General features: G+C 36.6%; 1 protein-coding gene across 2 annotated transcripts in view; it reads left to right on the top strand.

The window, feature by feature from the left end:
* Positions 1-12,846, top strand: part of grm1b (glutamate receptor, metabotropic 1b) — a 35,189-nt gene that overhangs the window by 296 nt on the left and 22,047 nt on the right. For both annotated transcript variants that reach the window (XM_052153663.1, XM_052153664.1), the window contains exons 2-4: positions 253-1,066; positions 3,232-3,481; positions 7,185-7,420. In XM_052153663.1, the coding sequence (XP_052009623.1) occupies positions 352-1,066; positions 3,232-3,481; positions 7,185-7,420 (1,201 nt within the window). In that variant the 5' untranslated portion in view covers positions 253-351. The remainder of the gene's footprint in view (positions 1-252; positions 1,067-3,231; positions 3,482-7,184; positions 7,421-12,846) is intronic.

The raw sequence follows: 12,846 nt of genomic DNA, 5'->3' as shown, positions 1-12,846 counted from the left end.
GTGCAGTTGTATTGTCGGTGAGCATGTGTCTGTTTCAAAATGTACACAGCTTATAGATAACATTGCATTGAATAGACAACACCCTTGACAAAATTACTTTCAGGGTAATCTGTTAATTTGAACTGTCCATGGTGCTGAACACAATATCTTTATTCTGTTATAGAAATTCTAAAAGAAAATATAATAACAGCTTATTACATCTATTGGATAAGATCTGCTAGAATGTGACCCCCTCTCATCTTTATTTTGCAGGACACCTGTTTGGACACCATGGCTGGACAGGAAGGCAACACATATCTGCGTTTCTTAACAGCAAGATGGACATGATTTCAAGTGGAAACATCTGACACCATGGAAATGATGTTGAGAATGAATTTCATCTCTATTTTTTTTCTTCCAATCTTACTGTTTTATACCCATCCCATCCCAGCTGCTAACTTACAGCGGTCATTGGTACCCAGGGTAGCAGCCCGCTCTGTGGCGAGGATGGATGGTGATATCATCATCGGGGCTCTGTTCTCTGTCCATCATCAACCGGCGGCCGAGAGGGTCGCTGAGAGGAAGTGTGGTGAGATCAGGGAACAGTATGGAATCCAAAGGGTGGAAGCGATGTTCCACACGCTGGATAGAATAAACGCAGATCCATACCTTCTACCAAACATAACTCTGGGTTGTGAAATCAGGGACTCTTGTTGGCACTCATCAGTAGCTTTGGAACAAAGTATTGAGTTCATAAGAGACTCTCTCATCTCCATCCGTGATGACAAAGATGGATCAAAATGGTGCGTTGAGGGAAATACTCCTACTCAGCCACCAGCCACCAAAAAACCCATTGCGGGTGTCATTGGACCCGGGTCCAGCTCAGTGGCCATTCAAGTTCAGAACCTATTGCAGCTTTTCAACATCCCCCAGATTGCTTACTCGGCTACAAGCATTGATTTGAGTGATAAAACTCTCTATAAGTACTTCCTTAGGGTTGTCCCATCTGATACGCTTCAAGCCAGAGCTCTCTTGGACATCGTTAAACGCTACAACTGGACGTATGTGTCCGCAGTTCATACTGAGGGTAAGTTAAACATTTGTGCATTTATTGTGTCTGATAGCATTCAAGAAGAACATATTGGGGTTTTTAGTTATTGGTCATTGACAAATAAGGTTGATTGTGGTGTGAGAAAAAAAACATTATGTTGTCTAAAAAAAATGATGGATTTAGTGACTTTAAAAATGTCGTGTGGTGTAACCATCAAATAAATAGGTACCATTCTTGCACCTTGAATACATGTGAGTGTACACATATTAATCATTTATTTCAGGTAAAACATTATTATTATTATTTTTACAAATCCCATTATTTAAACTGTTTTTTTTTTTTTACATCAAAACACTTTCTCAGGGTTACTCCATAAGACCTAAAGAAAAGGTTCCTCTTTATAAAAATGTTCAAATATTGAAATTTAATGAGATTACAAAATGTAGATTTTTGTATACATCACAAACAGTCTTGATGGTGTTGGGGTTTTTCCTCCACATGATTTGGTTGTACCACCTGACTTTGATTTGATGGACAAACGTTTTTTCACATATTAACCATATTTTACAACAAAATTGTTTCTCTCCTTTTTTTTTTTAAGAGATCATATTAATAATAATAAAAAAAATTCTGCACTACTCTAAGAATGTTTAAAAAATCGTTAGTTTTTAATGAGGCTTATATTTATTGTGGATACACTGCATAACATTTTTGACGTTTGACCCAGAAAAAATATTTAAAAAATGACTTTAAACTCATTAAACGAACGTTATTTTTTTATGGGTTAGATCAAGTAAAAATAAATATTAAAGGTAAGAATTGCAGGTGACCCTTTTTTCAGTGTAGCATAGTTGGGGTTTGAAAATGTTTTTATTTATTTCTTTATTTTTTCAGTTCTGTGGTGAAGTGAAATATGACCAAAAGAGCCAGTTATGTTTACAGTAATGGAATCACACCCAAACCACGGCCAGGGGGAAATCAGGCAATGTACTGATATTTGAGCATACTTTTTAATAACACTATCATTATCAAGAGATTGATATTGTTCTCATATCAACCACACAACATTACTCCAAATATGACCCAAATATGATCTCCGATTAAAAAGTAACACTTTAATCTTCATAATACCATTTGAAAGCACGATCAAGGTCATAAGCTCTCAAATAATTTAACAAATTACATGTCATTTGGATCATCTTTAGTTATCAGTTCATTCATTCATTCATTTACATTCTCACTCATTCATTCTTGTGTTGTGCAATGAGCACACCAGTGTGAGATGACCTGATCTAGGTCCTGCATTTGGCTTTCAAGACAACCCAGCTGAAAACAGTACATGTATTAACATTGTTAAAGTAATATTTTCAATTGTACATTTCAAGTAATACAGCAATGCTAATTGTAAAAATGCATGTGCTAGATATGTGCCGTAATGTAACCTATTTACAACGTTGTGCACCATTCAGAATTGAATTGTGAACGTTGCTCCTGAGTTTGAATTGAGGTGGCATATAACCATATTTAATGAATCGACTTTCATTTGATGATTATAGTAGATATACTTTTTATTAACTGTATATAATGTAGCATCTTTTTAAAGCCCTGGGACACTTTACAAAACCAAACATGAAGGTGCAATAAAGACACTTAGGAACACTTAATTTCCCAGAATGCTTTAATTTAACCCAAAGTCTTTAAAATGTGGCCAAATAATGAAATAGATTACAACATGGAAACTTAAAAAAAAATTCTGAGAGGTTCTCTGTTCTTGCCCATTTGATGTTGTTGTGTGGCTGTGCTTAATTTCTTTAAATTGTAGTTAAGTACATTCATTGTTTTTCTGTCATTATTCTGTTTAACAACTTACTAGAACACCAGAGCAATGCCTAGCAACCAGCCAGAATGCAATAGCAACCACTGAGTATTATGTTTTACCCTATATATTACGCATAGGGTGTCAATTCAAATTTGAGGTGATAAATTCCCTGCCTATTTAGGTCTGGTTTCTTGTGCACAATAATTAAGGAATAGCATCACAATGTGACTGTAAATTGATTTCAAATTGACAGTGTATTCTAGTACAGATCAACCTGCTCATCTGAAGACCTTTGAAGACATGTATAATCAGGTCAGCTGGATTGAGGTAATGAGACACGCTCCGATGCAGATGCTCTTTTGTGTTTGATGTCATCCCTCAGGGAACTATGGAGAAAGTGGGATGGAGGCCTTTAAGGAGCTAGCATCTCAGGAGGGTCTGTGTATCGCCCACTCTGACAAGATCTACAGCAACGCTGGGGAGAAACACTTTGACCGGCTGCTCCGGAAACTCAGAGAGCGTCTACCCAAAGCTCGTGTGGTGGTCTGCTTCTGCGAGGGAATGACTGTCCGCGGTCTCCTCATGGCCATGAGACGCCTCGGTGTAGCTGGAGAATTCCTTCTTATTGGCAGGTAACTATATAAGTTTAGATATTATTGCTCATTCCCAGTCAATTTTGAGATGAACTATCTTTTTAAAGCATAATCCTTGATAGTTTCATAAGACCAATCAGCGGGATTCTATTTGGAGCTGGTTATTGATTCTGCACTGATGCTGCAAGTTTCTAATTAATGAGATGTTAAAATGAAGTTGGATGACTTCGTCATTTTTCTCAGCAAAACCCTCTCTTGTTGGGTATGTTACAGCTCTGTATTGACGCCAGTACACTCTCTATGGACTGAAAAAAGAACATCAATTGGCCAAGGCTGCTCTATTCTGGGTCAAGGAGAGAAATGTTTCAAAGGAGGCTAATTCAAAGTTCTACACTTTAGTAACTCACTGCAAGCCATACTTGTTAAACCAGGCTTATTTAACTGGCTAACAATTGTATGCGCAGAACAATGGAACATGATAGCTTTACGATGATGAGGTGCTCTGTAGATTCTTTAATTCTGGTTTCAGATTCCTCATCCTTTGGATGCCGATTGGCAAAACCAATGTGCTGTATTGTGTGACAGGAACAGTTTGGGACATGTGGCCAAAAAAATAGCAGATTGATCTTGTTAAAAATAAATTTGGACTGTTAGCTGACAGTTTGGTTTGGGCAACTGGTAAGGATGCCCCCTGGCCGCCTCCCTAGGAAGGTGTTACAGGCACGTCCAGCTGGGAGGAGGCCTCGGGAAGACCCAGGACAAGGTGGAGAGATTACATCTCCACACTGGCCTGGGAACGCCTCGGGGTCCCCCAGTCAGAGCTGGTTAATGTGGCTCGGGATAAGGAAGTTTGGGGCCCCCTGCTGGAGCGGCTGCCCCCGCGACCCAACTTTGGATAAGCGGTTGAAGATGGATGAATGGATGGGATGTTAGCTGACAAATGTTTGTCCCCAGTCAGAATAGGCACATAAGAATCCACTGTTTTTATTCAAAATCTTACAATGAACAATTACAACAAATATTTGTGCTGGTTGTGCACAGAAGCCTATTTTATGAAGGCATTTTAGAGCCCCATTCAAATAAAAAACATCTAAGATTTCAAGATTTAAGTCATAACAATAAGAGAATGAAGTTGATATGTTTTGAGAATAAAGTACAAATTGCAAGAATTAAAAAGTCATGGCATTATGAGATTAAATTAGGAATATTTTGAGAAATCAAAATTAAGGAAATAAATATTTTTTCTTCTTTTTTTACATGACATTATAATGTTGTTATACTATTCTACCTCTTTTCAGAGGCTTTTTAGATGCTGTTCTCCTTTATTTGGGTCAATGTTTGATTTGGGTAATTGTCCCAAACCTGAAAACAATGCAATAAAACAATGAGCGATTTTTTTTTTAATTCAACGTTTTAATCGTAATGAAAAAAACATGAGTGTCAGCTGCTCATGTGAAATACGAAGAGTCAACTAAGAATAGGCTGGTTTTGGCATGTTGCCGATAAGATGCTGAGTGGCAGATGGTACCAATGGTGCCATAACCACAAAAAGTCACATTCTTAATGAGCTCAACAAAACACAATCAAGCCAAATAGGTTTGGACTGTGACTAAAAAACAGCTCGGGACCAGAGTCGGCCTAATGGATACTATTGCCTGCTTTATAATCTATTTCATATACAGTACTGTGCAAATGTTTTTGGCACTTGTGAATAATGTTGCATAGTGAGGATGTCTTCAAAAATTATGTCATAAATCGTTTTCATTTATCACTTAATGTTCGGGTAAACATACAAAAAGCTAAATCAATATTTGGTGTGGCCACCTTTGCCTTTAAAACAGTTTTTCTAGGTTGTTGGCAGATATGATGTTCAAGCTTCTTGGAGAAATCATCACAGTTCTTCTATTTATTTCAGCTGTCTCAAATGCTTCTGTCTCTACATGTAATCTCTTTTGCACAGTACAGTAGATTTTTATTGCATTTTTCCAGGTCTGATATAGCCACTTTAACACTATAATGCAATAAAAATTCACAATAAATTCTCTGTTAATGGTAAATGTTTATGTGATTAAGAGGATTATGCAATACAATGGAGTAACGTTCAAATCCCACATTATTAAACTCATAACTATATAGCTATAAAAATGTATGCAGATTGGATAGCGCAGATATATATATATATATCATATTCAAATCTCTGAATTTTGATTGTACTATTTGAGACTATTATTCCATCTAGAAGAGACACAGGTGAGATTGCTTTTTTTTTTTTTTTTTAGGAGAAACATCTGAGAAGCATGCAAAGCACTTAAACACAAGTCTCCGTTTGCTCGTAATTAAATCTTATTGCTGTCTAAGTAAACAATTGAGATATTAAAGAAATCTCATTTGTTGGCTTTCAGAGCACATTATGAAATCACATTGCACCAAAACATTTAAAGTGAGAGTGCAGATGTTACCTTAACGGATTGTTCCGGGTTCAGTACAAGTTAAGCTCATTCGACAACATTTGTGGCATTATATTGATTACCAAAGACATTATTTCGACTTGTCCCAATAATCGAGGTTACAGTGAGGCACTTACAATGGAATTGAATTTAGCATAAACGTTAAAATACTCACTGTTTCAAAAGTATAGCCACAAGATGTAAACAATATGCTTGTTAAATTGATTTTATGGTGATAAAATCGCTTACTAACCGTTTCTGTGTAAAGCTATATCACGTTGTTCAAATTTGTTGCCATGACGACATAACGCCATAAACTCTAAAATCCTCAAATGATCATTAAAACAATTTAAACAACTTTAGAGCTCAAATAATACACTCGTTTTAACAGAAGAATTAATGTACAGTAAGTGCTTTTATACAATTATAAGCTTTAGATTTTTGCTTTTAAAACCTCCAGAAATTGGCCTCATTTGCTTTCTGTAACATCAATTTTTCCATACCCCATAATGACAAAAAAAAAATAATTTTTTTGATGACTTTGTAAAATTATTAAAAAGAAAAAACCTGAAATATCACATTGACATAATTATTCAGACCCTTTGCTATGACACTTGAAATTTAGCTCAGGTGCATCCTATTTCCTAGGATCATCTTTTAATGTTTCTACATTTGATTGGAGTCCACCTGTGGCAAATTCAATTGATTGGACATGATTTGGAAAGGCACACATCTGTCTATATAAGGTCTCACAGCTGAAAATGCATATCAGAGAAAAAAACAAGCCATGAAGTCAAATGAACTGCCTGCAGAGCTCAGAGACAGGATTGTGTCGAGGCACAGATCTGGGTAAGGCTACAAAAATATTTGAGCTGCATTGAAGGTTCCCAAGAGCACAGTGGCCTCCATAATTCTTAAATGGAAGAAGTTTAGAACAACCAGGACTCTTCTCAAAACTGGCTGCCCGGCCAAACTGAGCAATCGGGGGAGAAGGGCTTTGGTAAGAGAGGTGACCAAGAACCCAATAGCCACTCTGGTTGAGCTCCAGAGATCATGTGTGGTTTGTAAAAAAGCACCTAAAGGACTCTGAAGGGGTCTGAATACTTTTTGAATGCACTGTAATTTTCCAAAAACACTGTATATAATCAGAGAGATATCAATCATGTAAGTTACAAAATTCTGATGCTGTTCCCATGAAAATGCATCACTTATGGTGTAATGATGGTGTAACGATGAAATGTCTCACAAAAGTAATTAGGTGATTAACTCGATTCTCTGTGACCTCATTCCTTCAGTGACGGATGGGCAGACCGAGATGAGGTCGTGGAGGGTTACGAGCAGGAAGCAGTGGGCGGAGTCACGATGAAGTTACAGAGCGCGGAGGTCACGTCTTTTGATGAATACTATCTGAAGTTGCGCCTTAACACCAACACTAGAAATCCCTGGTTTGCGGAATTCTGGCAGTACCGTTTTCAGTGTCGACTCCCAGGACACCCGCAAGAAAACACAAATTATAAGAAGAACTGTTCAGGTAGGGAGAAAAAGACAAGCTATATTTGGGTCATTCCTACTATTTAGTACTATGCATTTTCATGTCCCCATCATATAATGTCTTAATATACTGGATAAAATATTGCACTCACAAGTTTTCTTAAAAAAATAAAAATAAATCACAATTATCAAAATATCACAATTAAAATGGATAGTTCACCCAAAAATGAAAAGTCTGTCATCATTCACTCTCATTGTTTGGAAAAAAGATGCACTGAAAGTGGATGGTGACTGAAAGTAACATAAATGGTCTGCACTTATATAGCCTTAGCGGTTACCAAAGCACTTTACACTGTGACTCAATCACACTCACACACCAGTGACGGCAGAGCTGCCATGTAAGGTGCTAGCCTGCCATTGGGAGCAACTTGGGGTTCAGTGTCTTGCCCATGGACACTTTGGCATGTGTAGTCATGTGGGCCGGGAATCGAACCGCCAACCCTGCGATTAGCCAACCCACTCTACCACCTAAGCCACAGCCACCCCAAACATACTGCTTAACCTTCTGTGTTCCATTAAAGTAAGTAAGTCACACAGTGCATATTTTTCCTTTTTGGGGGAAACTATCCCTGAAACATTGCTTGTTTTTCATATTAGAAAGTATCTCTGCTTCTTCTCAATAAACAAGAAAAGAAACATACGTATGGCTTTTTAGGTATAGAATCATTAAAAGGCATTTTTCTGTGTTTTTGCTGTTTTTGTATCTGACACTTTCTCTCTGCTGACTGAAAAGGTGATCTAGGTAAATTGAATCTTTTTATGACACATCTATCTCTCTGCGCTGATATTTTATCAACTTTTACAAACATCAGTTGAAGTGCAATTTTGAGATAACACTAAGTTGAAAACAAAGCATGTTTTCAAAATGACACCTTATTTTGTTTTCTACATTTGCAGTGCCACATCTCTTTCACTATATGGAATATATATATTTTTCAGCATGATAGATGATATTAATGTTACTGAATCTTTATCTTTATGTTCAAATGTAAATACAGGCAAGCATGCTGCTTTCTCTATTATCTGACCTAATTTTGTGATTGTGTATCCCTCTTTTCGGCATTGCTTTGTTTTTGCTGAGTTCTTTTTTTCTATATGTATTTTTGTTTTAATTTATTTATTGTGAGCAAGAACTTTATATATAGAGCTACTAATTTTGATGTATTCTACAATTAAACGTCTTTAGAACCTAAACATAAAGGCACATTGAAAATCTAATACAAGTAATCAGAGAAATAGTCAAAGTCTGCTGTTTTGTTATTATTTCTTTGTCTAGAACTCCAAGACGGTAAGTCATTTTAGTCATTTTTCCTAGGAGATAAATTGAAGGAACTTTACTTCAGCAATATAGATAGAGGTCGACTGATATTGTACAACTTTTCAGGACATTTCCAGGAAATTAGGTTCTGTGATTCTGTCTATATATTAAGTATATTTACATTTTGGGATCGCCAGTAAAGTTTATTCGATTTATTATATTGTCAAGAAGGTCACAAAGCAGCAATGCATATCGGTGGACCTCTAATATATGAAGTTATTGGGATGTTTCATCCACAGAAGAAACTAAAATGTATGGGCACTTTGGTTTGAGCTTTAGATCCCAATAACTAACTAAACCTCTCATGCCAGTTGGCTTTGCTGCATGTTCCGTTGGGGAACTTTTTTAAGTTTCAAACGTTGCTTGTGCTAAAATGAATCAGAGCCGAATTAAGAAACTTTAACTAAGCAAATTATTATTAAATTTTTTTTGTGTGTAGGTTTTGCTTATCTTAGAACATGCATCTGCTAAACATTGACTGAAAACCAAAACATGTATTGATGTCATACTGTGACTATGGTGGCAACAGGTTTTTGAAACCGAAAGGTCAAAGGTTTTGCGACACTACATTAAAAACAGAAATTAATTCCTTAAAGGGACAGTTCACCCAAAAATGAAAATTCTCTCATCATTTACTCCCCCTCATGCTATCCCAGATATGTTTGACTTTCTTTCTTCTGCTGAACACAAATTAAGATTTTTAAAAGAGTATTTCAGCTCTTAATGCAAGTGAATGGTGATCAGAACTCAGAAGGTCCATAAAGGACATAAATGTAGCAAAAAAGTAATCCATACGACTCCAGTGGTTTAATTCACATCCTCTCAAGCAATATGACAGCTGTGGCTGAGAAAGAGATAAATATTTAAGTCCTTTTTTACTTGAAATCTACACTTTCACTTTCACATTCAGCCACCTACTGGTTGGGGCTGGTCAAAGATGGAAATTTATAGTAAAAAAGGACATACATATTTATCTGTTTCTCACCAACACTTATTATATCTCTTCAGAAGACATGGATTTAACCATTGGATTACTTTATTATGCTGCCTTAATGTATTTTTTGGTTCACCATTCACTTGCATTGTATGGACCTACAGAGCTGAAATATTTTTTCAAAAGTTCTTTGAGTTCAGCAGAAGAAAGAAAGTCATACACATCAGGGATGACATGAGGGTGAGTAAATGATGAGAGAATTAAAAAAAATTTTTTTGTGTGTCGTGTGTGTGTGTGTGTGTGTGTACAGTATATAATGAATTTCATACTTGGTTGCCATAGTGATAAAATTACAACATCTTGGTGTTTCATGGCTGTCAACAAAAAAACATGAATGCCAACTTTTTTAACCCATTCTTTTTTGACCAAAGTAATATTAGTGACCAGTGACTTATTATGGTCATTAAAAGCTAGTTATTCATTTCAGTGCTGTATACACATCGATTTGAAGAAAATGTGGTTTGTAAAGAAGTGAATGGTTGTCACTTCCATAAATTACTGAACTGTGTGTCAACAGTTTGTTCTTCAGCTAATTAAAATGGTTATTGAGATGATTGATAAATTAGATTATGAATTTAATTTTGATTCAAATTACATAGCACAGTATCATATCTTTACTGAGGCTTCCTTTCCTAATCATTTCTCTCTGCATGTTTTCAAATATTGTTTATGCCAGATTAAAAATGTAGTTTTAGAGAATCAGATATCCAGGGGTCTTAGAAAAACTTAGACATCTTTTCTATAACTTTGTATGCCCCAGAGGGCCCCAAGTTGCCTCAGTCATTAAGAAAACACAGATTTAATGTTTAAATGTACTTTCCCTCAAAGTGGAAAATAGGGTTTAACCAAGACACATTTTCAATGATGCATGCCTTTGTTTTACCTTCTGCTCGTTGCTTGCTGCAATGCACTTTAATGTAACTGAGTTTATGTGTAGTGCCATGTTATTAAGAAAGTGTTTTCTTTGAAATCAGTGTGTATTTATGCGCTACGGAGCCTGAAAGTGCTTCTTGCTGGCTTGATACAGATCACAGGATAATGAGCCGATAGGGTGTCCTTTGACATTGTGCACGTCCTTTGAATTTGATAGGAACTTATACAGCGATCATTTTTTATAACAATTGTCAGCCACATTTACTCTTAAGGGAGACGGGAAGAATGAGCACACGGATGCATAATTAATTTTCTTGTTAAATTAATAATAATGTCACATCATGTCCATTGCTAATTAAATGCTGAGTTGGGATATGTAAATGGATTTCTTTGTCATGGCAACAAGCGTGCCTTTCATCTTCTGTTTTAATGCTGCTGACTTTTGATTCACTTTCCAATGCCAAAAATAGAAAGTACGATCCTGTTGCCTGTAGTTTAGGAATAATAATAATAATAATACTGTGTCTTTGGGCACCCTATCATTCGCTTTTAAGTGCTCAAATAATCCTTACGAAATTGGGTCTGGAAATGTCATGGCTGAAAAAAAAGTGGATTTATTTAGAATAATATTTGTTGTTGTTGAAATATTTCAATATATTTTGTCCTATTCTTGCAAAATGTGTAATTATTTTGCAGAATTCGACGATGCTGCTGAATGACTATTTAAAGTGAACATGAAATCAAAATGGACCTTATTTACATTCTTAATCCATGTAGCTGGTCTTATTGTGCATGGTTCCTCAGTGCACATTATTCTCTGTAATATTTCATCAAAATGTTATAACTTGCTCTGAAACATCTTTCCTTTTTGGCTGACTTCACCTATGCCACAAAGGCAGGGAATATAGTGTTGCAATCAATTGCCAAATAGCTATTTTAGGCTAATTTTGTGGGTAATGCCACCTTTCTAAAACATTAACATTTAAAGCTGGTAACATTAATGTAATAATAGTTACTGCAATGATTAAAAATAATTGTTACCATTGGGATACGACGAGATGCTCTGAAGGGTGAACTTTGTCACGATTCCCTGTTGTCTGCCCCGTGTTTTCCATGTCACCGTCACCATGGTTCCCGGTCTCCAACATTGTGTTATTGTTCGCACCTGTTTATCGTTTGTAATCATCCTGTCCTTGTGTATTTAAACCCTGTTTGTTCCTCCTTTCCCTTGTCGGTCGTTGTTTCATTACATGTGAATGTTATGGATGTTTCAACTGTTCTGATGTTTCCCTGTTCCGATGTTTCCCTGTTCCGATGTTTCCCTGTTCCGATGTTTTCTCCGTTGTCTGTCTTCCCGTGTTCATTTCAGCCGTGTTTTCCCGTTTCGTGTGCCCTTGAATGTGTTCGTGTTTTAGTTTCCGTTTACCCATCGTGGTAGTTTCTTTTGTTCCTGTCTGTTTATTTTCCACTTTGTCTAATAAAACCGCATTTTGATCCCACTCCCTCGTCTGCATCATAACAAACTTGAACTTCAGCCTGTACGTCCTAGTCAAAAGCCCTCCCCAAATGTGAGTTTTATATAGAAGATATGAGTTTTTTTTTTCTTCAGTGACTATTTTCTATGTTTTCTAAAGTCATAAAATTGCTGGACGAACTGAACTTGTGACACTATTACTTTTGAGACACAAAACTTCCTTCAGGGGCTCTTGACGCCTCAGAAAACCTTCAAATCTCAGGATGTTTTTATATCTAATTGGAGGTATTTTAACACTGAATAGTCATTTTGAATTAAAACGATAATTGCAATGATTCGTACCTGTGGATGGAATCCCACCGCAGCTCTATATATATATCAAACTACTCATCCATCCAGTTATAGTAAATGACTGCAGGGACGGACTGACAATCTGTGCGTTCGGGAAAAGTCCAGAACGGCCGTCCAACCGAGGGCCGTCCGTCGGCACAAAAAAAAGTATAATAAAGCAATATGAACAGCCAACAGTAGGGACACTAATACGATCACTTATATGCAACGTGTAAAAAAAAAAAAAAAACTGAGGAAGAAGAGTCGGCCTACTAGCCAGTTTGTGATTCGTCCCCGGCCGCAGTCAGATTTGTAATGGAAGCAGGTCAGTTTAGAAAAATGTACAGTTTTGTACATGAGCTGCAGCCAGGACGAAATTAACCCTTTCGCACGTACGATCACACACACACACACACA

Source organism: Xyrauchen texanus, chromosome 22 (genome assembly GCF_025860055.1).
Source record: "Xyrauchen texanus isolate HMW12.3.18 chromosome 22, RBS_HiC_50CHRs, whole genome shotgun sequence".
NCBI lineage: Eukaryota > Metazoa > Chordata > Actinopteri > Cypriniformes > Catostomidae > Xyrauchen > Xyrauchen texanus.
Note: the sequence above shows the minus strand (reverse complement) of the source record. Positions and strands in the feature narration are given on the sequence as shown.